Source organism: Thalassophryne amazonica, chromosome 2 (assembly GCF_902500255.1).
Source record: "Thalassophryne amazonica chromosome 2, fThaAma1.1, whole genome shotgun sequence".
NCBI classification, from domain to species: domain Eukaryota; kingdom Metazoa; phylum Chordata; class Actinopteri; order Batrachoidiformes; family Batrachoididae; genus Thalassophryne; species Thalassophryne amazonica.
Window position 1 is genome coordinate 40,803,586 of NC_047104.1, and position 22,218 is coordinate 40,825,803.

The window sequence follows — 22,218 nt, forward strand, 5'->3', positions numbered from 1 at the left end:
AATCATTTTGGAATAACAACAAAATGTGAAAAAGTGAAGTACTGTGAATATTTTGTGGAAGCACTATATATATATATATATATATATATATATATATGTATATATCAATCAATCAATTTTATTTATATAGCGCCAAATCACAACAAACTGTTGCTCCAAGGCGCTTTATATTGTAAGGCAAGGCCATACAACAACCACGTAAAAACCCCAACGGTCAAAACGACCCCCTGTGAGCAAGCACTTGGCAACAGTGGGAAGGAAAAACTCCCTTTTAACAGGAAGAAACCTCCAGCAGAACCAGGCTCAGGGAGGGGCAGTCTTCTGCTGGGAATGGTTGGGGCTGAGGGAGAGAACCAGGAAAAAGACATGCTGTGGAGGGGAGCAGAGATCAATCACTAATGATTAAATGCAGAGTGGTGCATACAGAGCAAAAAGAGAAAGAAACACTCAGTGCATCATGGGAACCCCCCAGCAGTCTAAGTCTATAGCAGCATAACTAAGGGATGGTTCAGGGTCACCTGATCCAGCCCTAACTATAAGCTTTAGCAAAAAGGAAAGTTTTAAGCCTAATCTTAAAAGTAGAGAGGGTGTCTGTCTCCCTGATCCGAATTGGGAGCTGGTTCCACAGGACAGGAGCCTGAAAGCTGAAGGCTCTGCTTCCCATTCATATATATACACACACACACAGTAGTGTTCAGAATAATAGTAGTGCTATGTGACTATAAAGATTAATCCAGGTTTTGAGTATATTTCTTAATGTTACATGGGAAACAAGGTACCAGTAGATTCAGTAGATTCTCACAAATCCAACAAGACCAAGCATTCATGATATGCACACTCTTAAGGCTAAGAAACTGGGCTATTAGTAAAAAAAAAAGTAGAAAAGGGGGTGTTCACAATAATAGTAGCATCTGCTGTTGACGCTACAAACTCAAAACTATTATGTTCAAACTGCTTTTTTAGCAATCCTGTGAATCACTAAACTACTATTTAGTTGTATATCCACAGTTTTTCATGATTTCTTCACATCTGCGAGGCATTAATTTTGTTGGTTTGGAACCAAGATTTTGCTCATTTACTAGTGTGCTTGGGGTCATTTTCTTGTTGAAACACCCATTTCAAGGGCATGTCCTCTTCAGCATAAGGCAACATGACCTCTTCAAGTATTCTGACATATCCAAACTGATCCATGATACCTGGTATGCGATATATAGGCCCAACACCATAGTAGGAGAAACATGCCCATATCATGATGTTTGCACCACCATGCTTCACTGTCTTCACTGTGAACTGTGGCTTGAATTCAGAGTTTGGGGGTCGTCTTACAAACTGTCTGCGGCCCTTGGACCAAAAAAGAACAATTTTACTCTCATCAGTCCACAAAATATTACTCCATTTCTCTTTAGGCCAGTTGATGTGTTCTTTGGCAAATTGTAACCTCTTCTGCACATGTCTTTTATTTAACAGAGGGACTTTGCTGGGGATTCTTGCAAATAAATTAGCTTCACACAGGCATCTTCTAACTGTCACAGCGCTTACAGGTAACTCCAGACTGTCTTTGATCATCCTGGAGCTGATCAATGGGTGAGCCTTTGCCATTCTGGTTATTCTTCTATCCATTTTGATGGTTGTTTTCCATTTTCTTCCACACGTCTCTGGTTTTTTTGTCCATTTTAAAGCATTGGAGATCATTGTAGATGAACAGCCTATAATTTTTTGCACCCCTCTCCAATCAACTTTTTAATCAAACTACGCTGTTCTTCTGAATAATGTCTTAGACGTCCCATTTTCCTCAGGCTATCAAAGAGAAAAGCATGTTCAACAAGTGCTGGCTTCATCCTTAAATAGGGGACACCTGATTCACACCTGTTTGTTCCACAAACTTGACGAACTCACTGACTGAATGCCACACTACTGTTATTGTGAACACCCCCTTTTCTACTTTTTTTTTTACTAATAGCCCAATTTCATAGCCTTAAGAGTGTGCATATCATGAATGCTTGGTCTTGTTGGATTTGTGAGAATCTACTGAATCTACTGGTACCTTGTTTCCCATGTAACAACAAGAAATATACTCAAAACCTGGATTAATCTTTTTAGTCACATAGCACTACTATTAGTGTGTGTGTGTGTGTGTGTATGACAATGGGGCAGCACAGTCTTGTTTGAACTCCTGCATGATATCGCAGGATTTGGCCACTTCTGGGGACAGCCTGCCATTGCGCAACACAAACACAGCATCACTTCACACTGAAAGATGGTGTACTGTTTTGTTTTTCGCTGCAATCACCGAAGTGAAAAGTGCAGTTTAATTCAGTTCCCAGTGGAGAAGGGAAGGCACAGCAAATGGGAGAGGCCGAGTCGGTAAGTTTTAGCCTCTGCGTTCTCTTGCCTGCACAACCACTATTGTTTGAGCTCAGGGTCATAAACGACAACACATGTCCACTTTCCAACGCATCGTCACTTTTTCTTTGTATTTTCATTTTGTTTGCTGTGTAATTTGCCCAAAAACTCAAAGAAAGTGCCATATTTCTGATGGGGACATGTGAGGGCTGTGGTCGGATGTAGGATTATTGCATCATATGCGTCATATTTTAACCCTTTAGCACCCACCCTCAAACAAGACTGCACAGCCTAATTAAAGCTCATTAAATGTGTTCCAAAATGGGCTTCTAAATAAATTTTTTATTTGAAATTTTTGTGCGTAACAGTCTACAGTGCCCTGTTGATAACGTGGTGCAAACGTTTTTAGTTGCATGGCAAACTCCTTTCTATTATTTAATCGGCACAAGAGTTGAGTTCACACCAGGTCACGAGGTGGAAAGGCGCTGGATTAAGTCTCTTTGTTGTGTTGTAGACATGTACAGGGGTGGTGGCCAAGTGCTTAGTGCACTTGGTTTCAGTGCATGCTGGAAGTGTGTCTGTTGTTTTGGGGAGGTGATGGTCTGAATGTGGCGTGTTCAAAACCAGGGGATCCTTGAAGTGCATCCCTGGTGGACAGGAAGCTCACTCATGTCTTTGAGTAAAGACATTAATACCCAAGTTGCACCCAATGTACAGCTAGCGGCTTACATGGCAGTGCCCTGACATCCATGTGTGTGTGTGTGTGTGTATTTGTGAATGTGAAGTATCAGTGTAAAGTGATATGATCATTTGCATTAGACAGGAAAGTGCGCTATCAAAGTGCAGTCCAATTATAACAGCTGGACTAATAACCATAACTTTGTGCTGACAGTGATCAGGAACACAATACTTTTATACCAGGGAAGCAGAAAAAAAACCAAACAGATAATCACACATTTCTTACCTTGACTCCTTCTGGGCAGTCGTTGAAGCACAGGCCACTGAGCACTGAGGAAGACAAAAGTACCACATGTTATTCAGGATGTGTTGTATATCTGAAACCCCTTGAGATGTGTAAGCAAATTCATGAAATGATACCTTTGATGAGTTAGCTGTACCTTAGGTAATAAATATTTTGTGATGAAATACCTGGATTGTACATGCATGTAATTGACGAATATGTTGTGTTAAAAAAGTCCAATAAGACATCAGACCAGAATTATTTCCAGTCATGAACATTTTTATGCGGTGAAGTTTACGTGACGTTTAAAATCGAACTCTCCCAACCCGTCCACAAGACATTCATAAGATTTATGGACAGACACGTCTTGGAAATACAAGTCTTTTCTTGGTCTCATTTTGTCAATGAAAATAGTACCACTGTGCAGAATCAGCGATGAACACAACCTATTATGTCGATGGGTAGCAGGCTATGAGCATCTAAATGAAACTCCAGCATTGCTTTTACATTCTTGGTCTTGCATATACTGATTTTTTTTTAACCTTGTATCTTCTTTTCATTACTGAAAGATAACACTATGTAACAAATTTTTATTTTTGTTTTATTCCTGGGTACACAGTGTGTTTTCCTAACCTGTTATTCCTTAAATAAATACAAAATAGCTGTTATTCCACAGAAACTTTGCTTCTGTGATCAGGACAATGATATTTTGAAATTTGTCTGTTTTCAAGAATATTCTCGATTCACCTTCACTACTACTGAGTAGTCTTCTAGAATATTCTATAACTGCTAGAAATGTCCAGAATTTTCTAGAAGTTTCCAGAATTATCTAGAAATTTCAAGAAACCTTTAGAACTTTCTAGAATGTTAAAAAAAAATAAAATCCAAGTTTGTGCTGAATGTAGTCATTTTTCCATAGACTTTAGACATAAGCAGTTGAAATATAACACTTAGAAGCCAGGAACAAAAATTGTGTTACATAGTGTAATGAAAAGAAAATATACTGTTTTGTCAGTATCTTCACATCATCGACAAGTTCATCTTCTTGTTGCACTTCCATGTATGATTATGAAGTGCGCTTGTCGATTGTCGAATTAAACCCAACCTTCCCAATGGCCATAGGCTCCCAGCTATCTCAGAGACCGGAAATGGACCCAGTGACTGTGGTAAGACACAGGTTGAGAACATGACGAGATCTCGCCAACAGGCAATGTGCTAGATTCACTTGACTTTGACTGACTTCTTTTAACAGCCACCATGAAAATAGAAACAAGTGACTGAATCAGCTGAAGACAACAGAGGGCAGTCAGGGTGATTCCTATATCGCTGCCCCCAACCTTTTATTTGTGGGAGGTATTAAAAAACAACAACTGTGACAGAGTTAGTGGACCCTAAACTGGGCAAATTATTTTTCAATAGAGAAACAAATTTTACTGAGACAATAACAGAAATTAGGTCAGTCATGGCTGGCAGTCAAAACAATTAAACCTCATTTATCAACGCTTGACTGTTTGTCACGTTCACATTATATGACCAAAACCACTTAATCACTTCTTCTGTGATCCAGGTGACAAGATACTAAGCTGAAAGAGTGACAGTTAGAAATAAATTGCAGACATTGTGTAACATAAAAAAAAATAAATATGCAAACTATTATGCTGCTAAAGGAGAATTACAGTTATTTGTATGTACAAGCACAGTGAGGACAAAATCAGCAGAATTGCTAATCAGTCATTAGTGAAGTGAGCTTATTAGCATACTAATGGAGCCCTGGGCCTACGTTGCCCTGATTTGCTTAATGGAGTCATGCTAAAGCCCACCGCTCAATAAGGGCTTAACAAAGCCCTACACAAAATAAAGCAAAACTCAAATACAACTTCACATTGCTCCGAGCTGAACTATTTAGACAGTGACAGTGGCAGCACGAAGCTTTGCAACTAATTATCACAGACATAATAACATAGCACCAGAAATCAAGCAAGTAACAAAAGCAAAGCCTATAAGTATTTCATGAAGACCTTTTTTTAAATTCATTATCGGGTTGAAAAGGGTTGTTTTACATTAATGAGGAAAAATGCTTTCAGGTACATGAAACCCTGAGGGTGGAATACATAAAGTGCTCTAATTGTGACACCTTTGACTACACGTGGAATTAATTACAATCAAATTAAAGCCAACAGTTTGCAATACGCACTCATGTTCATTATTGGCTTTCAAGTAAAAAAAAAAAAAAACGTTATAGAAAGCTGAAACAAACAGCAGTGACCTTGGTGGAGTTCAGATCTAGGCTCTGGAAATGAAAGAACCTGACAAATTCGTTACAAGCGATATGTAACATCAAAACCACACACACACACACGCACACATGCCTGTGACATGATCTCCTGGCTAAGCATTTGAAGATGAATGAAAATGTACACCACACATCTATATCCACCTCTCTCTCTCTCTCTCTCTCTCTCTCTCTCTCTCTCTCTCTCTCTCTCTCTCTCTCTCTCTCTCTCTCTCTCTATATATATATATATATGTACAACCCCTGGTAATAATTATGGAATCACCGGCTTCAGAGGATGTTCATTCAGTTGTTTAATTTTGAAAAAAAAAAGCAGATCACAGACATGACACAAAACTAAAGTCATTTCAAATGGCAACTTTCTGGCTTTAAGAAACACTATAAGAAATCAAGAAAAAAAAATTGTGGCAGTCAGTAACGGTTACTTTTTTAGACCAAGCAGAGGGAAAAAAATATGGACTCACTCAATTCTGAGGAATAAATTATGGAATCACCCTGTAAATTTTCATCCCCAAAACTAACACCTGCATCAAATCAGATCTGCTCGTTAGTCTGCATCTAAAAAGGAGTGATCACACCTTGGAGAGCTGTTGCACCAAGTGGACTGACATGAATCATGGCTCCAACACGAGAGATGTCAATTGAAACAAAGGAGAGGATTATCAAACTCTTAAAAGAGGGTAAATCATCACGCAATGTTGCAAAAGATGTTGGTTGTTCACAGTCAGCTGTGTCTAAACTCTGGACCAAATACAAACAACATGGGAAGGTTGTTAAAGGCAAACATACTGGTAGACCAAGGAAGACATCAAAGCGTCAAGACAGAAAACTTAAAGCAATATGTCTCAAAAATCGAAAATGCACAACAAAACAAATGAGGAACGAATTGGAGGAAACTGGAGTCAAAGTCTGTGACCGAACTGTAAGAAACTGCCTAAAGGAAATGGGATTTGCATAGAGAAAAGCTAAACGAAAGCCATCATTAACACCTAAACAGAAAAAAACAAGGTTACAATGGGCTAAGGAAAAGCAATCGTGGACTGTGGATGACTGGATGAAAGTCATATTCAGTGATGAATCTCAAATCTGCATTGGGCAAGGTGATGATGCTGGAACTTTTGTTTGGTGCCGTTCCAATGAGATTTATAAAGATGACTGCCTGAAGAGAACATGTAAATTTCCACAGTCATTGATGATATCCCAAAGACATATCTTTATGTTCGACTGCTTTCAGTAATGCTAGTATTTGGTAAGACTCTTTCTCTCCGATTGTTCTGTCTGAGTTACTTTCATTAGTCACTTCCTCCAAACCCCTTAGGCAGTATTATTAGAAAGCATTCCTTAAATTTTCATTGTTACACAGATGATACCCAGCTTTATCTATCCATGAAGCCAGAGGACACACACCAATTAGTTAAACTGCAGGAATGTCTTTCAGACATAAAGACATGGATGACCTCTAATTTCCTGCTTTTAAATTCAGATAACTTGGCCCCACAAATCTTAGAAACATGGTGTCTAACCAGATCCTTACTCTGGATGGCATTACCCTGACCTCTAGTAATACTGTGAGAAATCCTGGAGTCATTTTTGATCAGGATATGTCATTCAATGCACATATTAAGCAAATATGTAGGACTGCTTTTTTGCATTTGCGCAATATCTCTAAAATTAGAAAGGTCTTGTCTCAGAGTGATGCTGAAAAACTAATTCATGCATTTATTTCCTCTAGGCTGGACTATTGTAATTCATTATTATCAGGTTGTCCTAAAAGTTCCCTGAAAAGCCTTCAGTTAATTCAAAATGCTGCAGCTAGAGTGCTGACAGGGACTAGAAGGAGAGAGCATATTTCACCCATATTGGCCTATCTTCATTGGCTTCCTGTTAATTCCAGAATAGAATTTAAAATTCTTCTTCTTACTTATAAGGTTTTAAATAATCAGGTCCCATCTTATCTTAGGGACCTCATAGTACCATATCACCCCAATAGAGCGCTTCGCTCTCAGACTGCAGGCTTACTTGTAGTTCCTAGGGTTTGTAAGAGTAGAATGGGAGGCAGAGCCTTCAGCTTTCAGGCTCCTCTCCTGTGGAACCAGCTCCCATTCGGATTAGGGAGACAGACACCCTCTCTACTTTTAAGATTAAGCTTAAAACTTTCCTTTTTGCTAAAGCTTATAGTTAGGGTTGGATCAGGTGACCCTGAACCATCCCTTAGTTATGCTGCTATAGACTTAGACTGCTGGGGGGGTTCCCATGATGCACTGAGTGTTTCTTTTTATTCACCTCTTTTTGCTCTGTATGCACCACTCTGCATTTAATCATTAGTGATTGATCTCTGCTCTCTTCCACAGCATGTCTTTTTCCTGATTCTCTCCCCTCAGCCCCAACCAGTCCCAGCAGAAGACTGCCCCTCCCTGAGCCTGGTTCTGCTGGAGGTTTCTTCCTGTTAAAAGGGAGTTTTTCCTTCCCACTGTCGCCAAGTGCTTGCTCATAGGGGGTTGTTTTGACCGTTGGGTTTTTTCTGTAATTATTGTATGGCTTTTGCCTTACAATATAAAGCGCCTTGGGGCAACTGTTTGTTGTGATTTGGCACTATATAAATAAAACTGATTTGATTTGAGTTCAGTTAGATGTCTGACAGTGCCATGTTTGGTAGGAAACACACAATTAATGTTAAAGGACAATTTGTTGTAGTCAAAAAGTGATGTTACATGATTTAAGTGAAATGTTTGTAAATACAAACAAATCTAATGATACTGGTAGCAGTTACAGTCAAAACAAAATAAAACATATTTTCAATGTCATAAAACTATCATTAAGTATTCGTATCAGTACTCTCTATTGACGAGTACCAAAAAGTATGTACTTGTACTCAGTCTGTAAAAAAGTGGTATCGGTTCATCCCTACCAGAGGTGTCAAATCCAGCTTCAGAAAGTAAAAGTCCAGCCACATATTTGTTCCATCTTCCCAATAACCCAGCTGATTGTAATTAGTTCAGCTCTTCAGGCAGGTGGATGATATCAAAGGAGTCACTTCAGGGAAACTCTGTGAATGTCCTTGAGAGGTCCAGCAAGAGCCCAGACCTGAATCTGATTGAACATCTCTGGAGAGATCTGAAAATGGCTGTGCACCGACGCGCCCCATCCAACCTGATGGAACTTGAGAGGTGCTACAAAGAGAAATGGGCAAAACTGCCCAAAGATAGGTGCACCAAGCTTGTCGCATCATATTCAAGAAGACTTGAGGCTGTAATTGTTGCCAAAGGTGCATCAACAAAGTATTGAGCAAAGGGTGTGAATACTTATGTACACGTGATTTCTTATTTATTTTTTTTATAAATTTGCAAAAAATTCAAAACAAACTTTTTTTCTTGTTGTCATTATGGGGTGTTGTGAGTAGAATTTTGAGGGGGAAAATGAATTTACTCCATTTTGGAATAAGGCTGGAAAATAAAATGTGGAAAAAGTGAACCGCTGTGAATATTTTCCAGATTCACTGTATAAACGGTAAATACATCAACAAGATTGGATGAGTGCATGTAATGCAGTCCTGTGGTTAGGAGTGATATTTTTCCAGAATGAGGACACAAGTAATCATTGAACTTGTGACACATCAGTAGCTGCTGAGTTACTTTTCATTGAAAATGGATTGTGATTGACTGGACCAAAACAACAGACTCCAACAAGAAAATGTACCTCAGCTCACAAGTAACACCTCAGAACATGAAAAAGAGATGAAAAAGCAATCTGAGATAGCTTCAATATATGTCAGAACCTGACTGACAGCTTAGCGAGACAAGGTGCTGTACAGTCAGGTACATATTACAAGAGGAGCACCACATGTGGCATCCTATGTTTTGTCAAGAAAAGAAAATATCAGAATTCAGTTACATTTGAATTTCATTTTGGATTCTGACAAATACTGGCAAGGACTCGTGAACCTCCTATTTTGGGCCAACTTTTAACAAAAAAAAGTTTGCATTTATTCTTTTAGATAAATGAGAATGTTGGCAGATGTTGGGGCTTGTTTAGACAGGCACATTTGCTTGCATGGATTTTATGAAGTCTTGTTGCCAAATGCTGGATCTTGGTGGCCATTCAGGCCACTGTCACTTGAGTAATAAACCCAAATTATATCTGCCCCCCAATGAAATGATCAATGGCAGTTTGACTTTGTCAACGCTGTCACATGTGAACCCCCTAATATGGTACAAGGCCCAACTATACTGGAACATATACACTGACGAGAAGTGCTCACAGAGCACATGCTCCTGCCAACACTTACGCATATATTTTAAAAACAGGTTTCATGAAGAGAAGGCTGAGGTAGAAGAAACCTATAGGAGTTTCCTCATGCTCTACGTCCCATGGAATAATGAGATTACTGATCTAAACGTTGCTCCCTTACGTATCCTGGGTGAATGTAAATTAACAAATTGGGCTGGAAACCTGCAACTTTATTTTTTCACATATTCTCTGAACATACAAACATTTATTTCTGATGGAATGAACAGAACAAAAAGATTAAACTTTGATGATACAATCCAGATCCGAGTTGTAGTGGCACCAGACTGAGCAGCTCATTCCACACTTTCCTATCCTCGGCCAAGTCCACCAACTCTTCCTGGGGGATCCCAAGGCATTCCCAAGTCATCTGAGAAATATAATCCCTCCAGCATGTCCTGGATCTTCCCCGGTATCTATTCGCCGTTGGCTCAGCTCCTGCTTCACCATGACGGTCCGGTACAGTGTACGTAAAACATCAGAGGCCACCCCAATCCATCTATAAGTCTTATGCTCCAACTTACCCCGACTCGTGAACAAGACCCCGAGATACTTAAACTCCTCCACTTGGGCCAATTACTCTCCCCTGACCCAGAAAGGACAACCCACCCTTTTTTGTGACAAAAGACTATGGTCTGATGTTTGGATTTTGATCTCAGTGCACATCTGAGGTCATTGCCTGATGAAGCCAACAGAACCACATCATCTGTTAAAAGCAGAGAGATGCAAGTCTGAGGTTACCAAACTGCGGCCCCCAACTGTGCCTTGAAATCCCATCTGTGAACATCACCAACAGGACTGGTGACAAGGGGCAGCCCTGGCAAAGACCAACACCCACTGGGAACAGATCAGATGTAATGCAGAGAAAGCTGACACAGTTTCTACATTGGTCATATAGAGACCAGATGGCACATTGCAGCAGGTCTGGCACCCCATAGTCCTGCAGCCCCTTAGTATATATTTTGAAAAAATAAAATCTGGATCCTCACAGGGATCGACATCAAATTAAAGATTATTTTGAAATGTCTCATAACGTAAACACCCGATTTTAGTCGCGATGGTCTATGTATTCATTTTCGAGAAGCTGATTTAATTTCAATCATGGATCAAACATATGGCAGAAAAGTCTGCAAATATGACCAACTTTACAACACGGAATCGGGAAAAGACCCGCAATTCATGGAGGAAAGTAACACCTTACCATTGGTTTGGAGATGTTGATTGTAGAAACCTCATTGAGTGACAAATTAATCAAGAAAAAGCATAACTGCACAAAGACGTGCTGGAGAACTTTTAAACTGTCACTCACATCGACATCGACATGATTGTAATCCATTACATACTTTTCCAAGCACAGACAATGAGTCTGAACAGACTTTTGAATTTCCTTTGTTTTTTTTCTAAATCTTTGATCTCATTCTGATGTCCAAGAAATTACAGTCAAGTATTAGTAGTGTGTTTAATGTGTGCTGTGGTGTTTCAATTATAAGTGATTTGATTGGTCAATCAAAATAAAAAGTTAACTGAGATCAACTGTTGTATTTTGCTACAAAATCTGAATGTGATGTGAAACTTTAACATGATTTTCTTCAACAATCATAAAACTTTGTTCATACTCTGAGAGGCAATAGATATTAATTATTAATTAGAGCTTACACAGCAAGAATAGATAAGAGTAAAAGCGATGTTTAAAGTATAAGGTGCACAGTACATTCACAGAAAAGCAGAGGATCATGTAAGTAAATGTTTAGAATTTTACATACATTCAACACTGAATTAACAAATTCAGTGTTGAAACAAATGTTCTATCATGATAGATTTACAAATACATTATTGATTGAATGCATACACATGATGTGATGATTAATGCTATGCTGAGGCTCGCCGGTTCACTGTCGGAGGCTCTCAGATTCCAAATACCTCGGGCCACTACCTTGGATCAGGAGGACCAATAACAAAATTGGTACTACAGGTCCTGACCAGTAGGCTCAAAAAATTATTCTCTAACCCTGTCCACCAATATTCAAGTAAAAATGTCCAGTAGTTACTGCGTAATCCTGGTAAATGTGAAAACATTTCCTCCTCAGTGGAGTTAATAAAGCTCTAAAATGCCTTTTGGCACAAACATAATATTAATTACAATTTTTTTGATCTACACCCAAAATGTAAGTGCACCTACTACAAGTCAGACACAACATTTTAAATAAATGTTAATCAACAATAATTATTTGAATATTCCTGGTCACAAAACAATAAAAACAAACAAGTAACAAGAAAGCTTTTGAATTTTACATGGAGTTGTTACACACCCACTCAAAATGATGAATATATGAATGGGAATGAAAAAATTAGTCAGTTTAATCAGTGTAAGGACAGAACGCAGTTTCATTTCACGACTTTAATGATCCATAGGAAGAAATGGATTTACGTACAAAGACAAAAAGAGAAGCAGCACATACTGAATGCAAGCTTAAGTCCTTCACAACTCAATGGGCACAACACTGCTCCAGGAAATTTGACAGGGTGTACATTCCAGTGCGTGCACGCAGTGAAGGTTGTGACTACACTTATGACAGAGACAGAGAGCGAGAGGAAGCTCAAATCTGCTGTTTTTTCTGTGTGGCCAATTTGCTCTCCATACTTCAATCCCTGGTCGACATATAACAAGACCATAACAGCTCCTCCATAGCCAAAACAACATCGCTGGAGAAGCTCTCACACATCCTGGGTGGAACATATTCTATCTCCCTCTCTCTCCCCCCATGCAGCCTCTGTGGGAATGGTGTAGCCTATTTTCCTGTGAAATATTAAGACTGATGGCAGCTTTTCCCCCCTCTACCAGGACTAAACCGATCAGGTGGAAGATGAACTGTTCTGTGCATTCAGCATGTGTGTGTCTGCTTCCGTCTTTGTGATGGTGAGCACCGTGTCAAATAATGTGTACATGTGTGTGCTTTTGTTGTGGGTTCTGAATAATTAGGCATTTCAGTCAGCAAAACTGGCCCATATGTGTGAGAAAGGGCAGTGAATGTGAAACAGAAACATAATGATGCTTTATTTAACAGCAGATGACCAAATCTGCCTGAATATCAGAAGGCGCTGTTTATAAATAAGACAATCCCCTTTGTTCAAGACACATTTTTGGGAAAATACTTTGTGAAAACTAACTTTTTTTTTAAGAAAACATTTTGCAATGAGGACGACTGTTAGGCTAAAGACATTGAAGATAATAAACTGGTGCAATGGGGCAGCGCAGTCTCGTTTGAACCCCTGTGTGATATCGTGGGATTTGACCACTTCCGGGGACAGCCTGCTAGTGTGCAACACAAACACAGCATCACTTCACACGGAAAGACGGTGTATTGTTTTGTTTTTTGCTGCAATCACAGAAGCACTCGCGAAAACTGCAGTTTTTTTTCAGTTCCCAGTGGAGAAGGGAAGACATGACAAATGGAAGAGGTTGTGTCAGTAAGTTTTAGCGAGATTTAATGTGAATAATGATAATGAGGCTGTCCCTGGAAGTACAATTTTTGCATCATATGCTCTTTAACCCATTTATTGCCCACACTCAAACAAGACTACGGGGCCCAGTAAACAGTGCAAACTGGTCTGTCACAGCTCCTCAGATCATCATATTTTGCTTTGAACTGACAAAGTTTTCTGTATGGAGACAAAAACATCTTCAAGGCACTAAACATGTCCAGTTGACCTAACTCAACCTGCTTAGATATAAGATGACATTAAAACCACCATTAAAAGAAATCAGAGTAAACATGGAAAACTATGAGACCACCCCTTGCTGCAGGCTTCACCTCAGGGAGCTTGAGGGTCTGCTGTCTGCTGCTGTGTACTCTTGACAGGTCGGCCCTAAATCTTTTCACCAGCTGCCATAAATAAAACACCCTTGCATCCTGTGTCTACAAGTTTCCCACTGCATAAACAGAAGTGTGTGCTAAGACAAGCGCCAAATGGATTTTCGCTCTCTGCACAGCTCAATGCTCACCATCGAGACCAGAACCATTATTTCATCATACTAAAAAGACTGCGTCTTTATACAGATATGATCCAACATACAGGACAACCAATACAGGAATCACCAAACCTTTTGACTTCTGTTTCAAGAAAATTGGTTTATTTTTAATTAATGTGTGATTTATTTATTTATTTATTTATTTATTTGACAAATCCTGCTTGTATGACATCCATGTGAGTGAAAATATCACCCCCTTGGTAGAGGTAAATAAAAAAATTATGGTTACATGACAACAGTAAAAAAACAAGATGAATTTAGAATGTGTGTGTCTGTGTATGTGGGCCTTCAGCCTGGAGAGCAGCAAGAGCTTGGGCGATGATAAGAAAAAAAGCTGCTTTTCCGCAGAATCGACTCAATCTCCAAAACCCTTCTAATCCCAATTCAAGTCATTCCAGCAACCCGATTTGGTGCCGAACTGTGTGGACTCTGCAGGGTGTGAATTTGTAGTGTCAACTGAGACAGGAAGAATGTATGAACACATTTCCCAAGTCAGGTCATTCTGAGATGGACAAACCTGGGAGGCAGAAAGGACAAAAAGCACCACAGAGAACCACAGTGAGAATCCTTGAGGGAGAAATGCAAGGCAAAGGAATTACACAGTAAAATAAATGGTTCCAACAAAGGCTGGATAATAAAGATTAATTAATTATTTATACTTGATTTCAGTGAAGAGCTCAGTAAAATTGTGCAAGCCTCTCTTAAGCTGCACATGTCTGTCAGTTGTGTTATCTAGTTTTGTGGCAAAGATTTTGGAGAGCCTTATTCTTATATCAACCCTTTCTCATGCAGCTGCAACCTGGCCCAGCGAGTACTAGAATTCATTTTGAAGAAGGCACCAGGGGCCCTATTTTGACAATTCATACCGCATGGTCTAAAAAGGGACCTCTTGTAAATTTTCTGGTATAAAAGTATCATTCTAATAATTAAATAATAAAACTAATATTTACAGTTATTTTCAAAATGAACATTTTCTATTAATAGTAAAGGCGGAAAACATATTCACTAAAAACTTAATCACCACTAGAGGTGCTGCATTCTGAGCCACTTTCACTTCTTACACGAACGTGAAACAGAACAATTTTACTTTTTTTTGTGTGTTGGTGGATGACGCGATGTTTTTTCCTTGCGGGAAGAGTCGACTGATGGCTGTGATAAATGCTGACATCACATGAATGATTGAGGTGCAGCCTGTGACCAACTTTTAAAATAACGTAATTTTCTTGTGAAACAAAACGCCGGCGTTCTCTGGTTAAGGCTGAGAACACAGAGGGACTTCTTTTAAAATGCTACATTTCTTCAGCCACAATAAGGAACTATTTTCAGATGTCTTTGTCCACAATCAGGACGCATTATGTGGATAAGTTTTCTTCAGGCTGTCATGACGAATCCAACTGAAATGGCGTAACAGGTAAGAAAGAGAATTCGGCTGTAGCTCAACCCCGTGTTTACACACTTACTGTCATCAAGTAACATAGGAACTGCAGTATCTTTCAGCAAGTTTTTTGGTTTTGAAAGCATTCTTAGTGTGACAAGTGAGGAATTGGGTGCAGCCATCACGTTAGTTGCCACATCTATAAGTAAGTGAGTCAGACTCTATTTTTAGACAAGCAGCCAGTCAAATGCACCCAAACACAGAGGCTGTGTGTGACAGTCACGATGATCGCACCTAAAATTTGTGAAACTTTTGTCAGTCCATCTTATGGACACTCTCCCTCTGTTGCACATAGAATTAAATAGGGATACATTAAGTTGAGAGCTTGGTCAACCACACACTTACACCATAAAACTTCTGACCAATCAGATGTGTTCTTTCTAGTTTTTTATTTTACAAATTTATTAATTATCAAAAACAAAAAAAGTCATAGGGAGGGTGGGAAATGCATGTTTTTAGTATGTTTTATCAGATAAAATAAGAATGATTTTTAAGCTAGACCCTCTGTGCATTGTACAAGTGCATTTGGGATTTATCCACTGCCACTGTGTGTAATATGAATGCAAAGTAAGGTATATGGAACAATGTTTTTGCAGAGTTCGCACCAGGATTTTTTCACAGCATAGGGGGGAACTTAGCAGGGTCCAGCCACGTGACTAGTGTTGCAGGCGCGAGTATTGTAGGAGGGTCCAGGGACATCCCCCCCAGAAAACTTTGAAATTTAGAACCCTTTAAAACACTATTTCCTGCATTTTGAAAGCAACTTTGTGTTGCTAACTGGGATGTTAAATAACGTGTGCCATGTCCTTTAAAAAGGGGGTGGGGGGGGAACAGAAAAGCACCCCTATGTTGGTTAAATCACAGCATAGTTGTCCAAATCACAGCGTAGGGGCCCCCTATGCTCAACTAGGCTAGTGAGAACCCTGTTTGTATTTAGTCTCTTAGGTTTTGGGCATGTTTTAGACAAAACATTAAAAATAAACCAATCAGATTGCCTGCTGTCATTCCTTATTTAAAGCTGGAGTGCAGTTGGACCTGGCAAACTGCTATTCAGTCTGCAGATTTACATGAGATGTTTTCAAGCGAGTTAATGGATCTAAGCAAAACATGTCACAGTGCACAAATACAGAGCAGCCACCCAAGCTCCCTGAGGGGAAGTTCTATATTTTGTTGAGTGTTTCATCTTATTTTATTTTTTGTTTACAATTCAGCTTTGTTTTGGGTACATGCAGAATGTACATGCACCATGAACTTGCCTATGTAAATGCATCTGAACACTGTGGCCCATAAAGACCAGAAATACACTGCTCTGAATTTCAGAGCAGGTTTTCAGACTCACAAGTACAATACTTTTTCATGCCACACCTTATTTTAAGACCATAGAGTGTATGTGCACTTGTTATAGAGGCTTTGCAGACATGTGACCTGGCCACTTCCAGGCCACTCTCCCTGGCCATGCTGCCGGTCATGCGCAGGGCTTCCAGGATTATTTACATGAGAAACTCCTTACATACTGCAAAGTTTTGGACAAGCTTTGAGATAAACTCATCATCTCTGAACCTGATAGTGGAGTAGCTGAACATACCAGATGTCTTTCTGGCGCTGAATTACTGCGGTACAAGGAGAAAATTGCTGTTTTTGGGTGCTAGTACACAGCAGCTTAGTGGACTTCGAGTGATATTATCACCGTGTAAGTACACTCAGGACCTATTAAGTTAATTGAGGACTGTAGACTTGCAAACATATACACACACGCACACACACACATATATATACGAGGGCTGTCCATAAAGTATAGGTCCTTTTTCATTTTTTTCAAAAACTATATGGATTTCATTCATATGTTTTTACGTCAGACATGCTTGAACCCTCGTGCGCATGCGTGAGTTTTTCCACGCCTGTCGGTGACGTCATTCGCCTGTGAGCACTCCTTGTGGGAGGAGTCGTCCAGCCCCTCGTCGGAATTCCTTTGTCTGAGAAGTTGCTGAGAGACTGGCGCTTTGTTTGATCAAAATTTTTTCTAAACCTGTGAGACACATCGAAGTGGACATGGTTCGAAAAATTAAGCTGGTTTTCAGTGAAAATTTTAACGGCTGATGAGAGATTTTGAGGTGACACTGTCGCTTTAAGGACTTCCCACGGTGCGAGACGTCGCGCTGCGCTCTCAGGCGGCGTCATCAGCCTGTTTCAAGCTGAAAACCTCCACGTTTCAGGCTCTATTGATCCAGGACGTCGTGAGAGAACAGAGAAGTTTCAGAAGAAGTCGGTTTCAGCATTTTATCCGGATATTCCAGTTAAAGGAGATTTTTTTAATGAAAGACGTGCGGACGGGTCCGCGCGTCGGGACGCAGCCGGCGCGGAGCGGCGGCACAGGAAAAACACCTCCGTGTTGATAACCATTTGTAAAATCCAGGCGGCTTTTGATGGCTTTCAGTGGAGTGAGTATATGAGAAATTGTTTAACAGCTGGACATGTTCCAACTTGTCTTTAAGGCTTCCAACAGAGGTGTTTTTCCTGTGGCGGAGCGTCGCGGCGGCTGCGAGCCGACGCGCGGACCCGTCCGCACGTCTTTCATTAAAAAAATCTCCTTTAACAGTGGAATATCCGGATAAAATGCTGAAACCGACTTCTTCTGAAACTTCTCTGTTCTCTCACGACGTCCTGGATCAATAGAGCCTGAAATGTGGAGGTTTTCAGCTTGAAACAGGCTGATGACGCCGCCTGAGAGCGCTGTGCGACGTCTCATACCGTGGGAAGTCCTTAAAGCGACAGTGTCACCTCAAAATCTCTCATCAGCCGTTAAAATTTTCACTGAAAACCAGCTTAATTTTTCGAACCATGTCCACTTCGATGTGTCTCACAGGTTTAGAAAAAATTTTGATCAAACAAAGCGCCAGTCTCTCAGCAACTTCTCAGACAAAGGAATTCCGACGAGGGGCTGGACGACTCCTCCCACAAGGAGTGCTCACAGGCGAATGACGTCACCGACAGGCGTGGAAAAACTCACGCATGCGCACGAGGGTTCAAGCATGTCTGACGTAAAACATATGAATGAAATCCATATAGTTTTGAAAAAAATAAAAAGGACCTATACTTTATGGACAGACCTCGTATATATATATATATATATACACACATAAATAGTATTTAGTGAAAATGTTCGCCATTGTTTTTACTGAATGTTTTGTACACCACTGTGTGTTTGTGGAGAACAAACCAGTGGAGTCTCCCTCTTGTTTTTGTGGTCCCCTCATGGCTTCCGTAGGAAAATGAGTAATGGTTTTGTGGTATGTGTATTTTTTTATTTCAGTATTTCTAACCCTACTCTTTATGATATTGTTCATTATTATCACTTTACCGGGGTGTTGCTAGGCTGGTATCGTAGATTTACGTCGACGGTATCTGGCTATACCCGCCCGCTGTGCGTAAACAAATGACGTCATAGCGCGCGCAGCCCAAGAACTGTCTGCAGAGGGGAGGAAAAAAAACTGTCCGCAGAGGAAAAGATGAAAATGTGAGAAGTGTGTTTTGGTCCCAATATGGATATTCCGGATGATTTTCTCATGGATAGTACGACAGTGAACAGCAGCTAAAGCAGCCAGCTTGATGAGGACGCACTGGCTAAATTGGAGAGCAGCGCGCGCCAGCTAGCCGACACGACAAAAGTTAAGTGAGCCAACTTTTTATGTACGCGTTACGTGTTGTGTATCTCAGTAAAAAGTGATAATAATGTTATTGTATTATCATTAACTTTAGTAGAGAAGCTTGAATCTTCGACTGTCCTGGGTTGCTTGTCGAAGTCGAAGATTCAAGCTTCTCTACTATGGAAACCACCTGGACAACTGAGAGACTACACAGAAACATCATTAACTTTATTGAATGCTGTGTATGCTGCTGTGTGATTGTGGAAAAAAAAAACCCGAGCAGAGTCTCTTTTTTTGTGGTCCTGTCATGCGTGGCTTCCTTCACAAAATGAGTAATGTTTTTGTGGTGCGTTTCAGTATTTCTAACCCTACCCTTTGTGATATTATTCATCATTAACTTTACTGAATGCTGTTTGCTGCTTTGTGTTTGTGGAGAAAAATCCAGGTCACTCTTTTTTCTTTTTTTGTTGTGGTCCAGTGGCTACCTTAATGAAAAGGAGTAATGTTTTAGTGTCACCTTTTTATCAAAACTAGTTTTTATCAAAACTATCAAAACTGTAATACAGAAAAAAAAAAAACAGAAAAAAATAGCAAAAAACAGAGGAAAGAGGAGTTGAGATGGCTTGTTTTTACAGCCAAGTGTATTGTGACCAGCTAAACTTGACCTGCAGCTGTGGGTGGTACCGCCCTGCACGTGACCAATGAAGTCACGTGCAAAGCCTCTATTGATTCAATACAAATGAAGATGACAACTGAGTCTATTTGCAACTAGCAGTGACACTTGTGGGGTGCTGACAGGGTTAGACATGGCCTCAAAAGTACTTTACCTGCAAAGAGAAGCATCTCAAACCTGAACCAGTATAAGGGACACTATCCTGCCTAAACTGTGCTTTTGATTGTGTCCAGAACACGACACTTTCCAAGTGCAGCCCTGTCACTTTTCTGAGTATGGCAACAGAAACAACAGATGGCCCACAGCAAGAGACGCAGCACCTCAAATCTGCAACAGACCCGCAAACAGATTGGCTGAGTGAACTCCTGTCCCCCCTCCAGACTCCTATCAACGTCAATGATTGGGCATCGTTTGTTCCCATATTCTTCACTGGAAAGTATTTACTTAAAATTTTTTTTAACTTGACTTTTTAAAGTCAGGCTCACTTACTCTATGTTACAGTCAAATGGGATACTTCCCCACGACGATTATCATTTCATGAAAACAACAATACTTTTAACTAAAGGCATTACCATAAAGCACACTGCAGAATGTATCAACACAAACTGTAAATCTGGAGCTTGAAATCAAATTCCAAATATGTAGACAACAGCTGCTCATTTGAACTTTTTTGTGTGGCTGTTCCAAATATGGCAAACCACTATTTATTTTAATTGCATGTTCTTCAATCACGAAAAGAATACACATTTCATAGAAAATTAATGTTGGTAACTGTGCCAATAAACGCATTGTACTTGTATGTATTTTCTAAAGTGTCACTGTCAAGGTTTATGTAACACTGGGTTCTGCAATTAGACTGTCAGCACCATTTTTTGGGGGATATATCTGTTTTAAATTGATTTAAAAATGCGTGTCCCCCAAAGTCACAGCAAAATAGCTGCTACAAATATGCAGAGTCTTCACAGGCTCCCATCGGTCTGGAGGACAGAAGCACAGAAATGCTGCTGTTCTCCAGCTTGCAGGCTTACCGGTAATTGCCTCTGTATTTGCACTACAAGGTGCTATGGAAACCATGAGGAAACAAAGTAAGGCAGTAATGCGCAGTCAAGTCAGATGATCTCAACAGACACAGATTACGAAATGAAATGAACAGACCTTGACGGGGAAACGTTTACATGCCATGTCAATGCTAGGGCTATAAATCTAGTTTGAACAGACGCATGGAGCACACTGATGCACAAACACCACAAGCTGACAGCTGACCACTATTTGTTTTTACATGCACACTGCTTTTCATTCTCCTCAGGCTAATTCTGCTGACTGCAGGGCTGCAACACACACGCACATCCATATGTACACTGAACAAAAATATAAATGCAACACTTTTGTTTTTGCTCCCATTTTTCATGAGCTGAATTCAAAGCCCTAAAACATTTTCTATATACACAAAAGACCTATTTCTCTCAAATATAGTCTAAATCTGTGTTAGTGAGCACTTCTCCTGAAGGCAAAACCAGTCAGTATCTGGTGTGACCACCATTTACCTCACACAGTGCAACACATCTTCACATAGAGTAGATCAGCAGCCAGACACCATTGAATGTGAGCATTTGCCCACTCAAGTCGTTTACGACGAAGTTCAGTCAAGTCGAGACCCCAATGAGGATGATGAGTATGCAGATGAGCTTCCCTGAGATGGTTTCTGAATGAATGAATGAATGGATGAATTTATTTGGCACACAAAACAATAACAAAACATCTCGGCAACAAACCTGTGGGACGAAAGGGCGAGGGGCAGAAGCAAAGCTTATAAAAATCCACCCCTTATACCATAAAAATAAGACATGTATACACAGATATATACATGCATGCACATATAAACGCAATTTCATAAATACATATATACAAATATATATACACACATACATAGATATATACATGCATACATACCTACATATACACACACCCATGACAATATTAATCAATGAACTCAAACTTACAAAACACAACCAGACAAACATGGCGCACAACACACACGCCCCAAAGCAATAACAAAAATCGATAAACCTAAGTCTTCAAACTATAGCAAGCAATTTTATTACTCTTGTAATGCCTTTTAAAGCCTACTAAAGTTCCAAATACTTTAATATTGTCAGGACAGTTATTCAAGATGTTAACACCTTTAACAGAAACAATGACTTTTTGTAGTAGTTCGATTCCTTAATTTCTCAAAAAATAATGTTCCTCTCAAATTGTAACTGGAGTCCCTCAGTTTAAATAGATCCTGGACATGTTGTGGCAACAGTTTATTTTAAGTTTATACATAAAATGTATTGTGATGTAATCAACAAGTCCAAGAATTTTAGAATATGTTAACAGGCAAATAATGGATTTGTTGGCTCACAATCAAGGGCACAATTCGAACTAGAAATTGGAGGGGACAAAGTGCGAGGCCCGCAGGGCCGAAGCCCATGGGCCGGGGGTCTAGGGGCCGCTTTAGGCCCCCAGACACCAATGGTTTCTAGATATGCTCAGATGCATTCTGAGCATCCAGA

At 39.9% G+C, this 22,218-nt stretch overlaps 1 protein-coding gene across 5 annotated transcripts in view; it reads right to left on the reverse strand.

Annotated features, from left to right (window-relative positions):
• itfg1 (integrin alpha FG-GAP repeat containing 1) overlaps positions 1 to 22,218 on the reverse strand; it is a 578,524-nt gene that overhangs the window by 158,950 nt on the left and 397,356 nt on the right. For 3 of the 5 annotated variants that reach the window (XM_034185381.1, XM_034185366.1, XM_034185373.1), the window contains exons 13-15: positions 3,308 to 3,351; positions 1,652 to 1,653; positions 590 to 599 (exon numbers count right to left, since the gene is read on the reverse strand). In XM_034185381.1, coding sequence (XP_034041272.1) covers positions 590 to 599; positions 1,652 to 1,653; positions 3,308 to 3,351 — 56 coding nt within the window. The remainder of the gene's footprint in view (positions 1 to 589; positions 600 to 1,651; positions 1,654 to 3,307; positions 3,352 to 22,218) is intronic. The other 2 variants (XM_034185393.1, XM_034185387.1) reach the window with 1 other exon arrangement.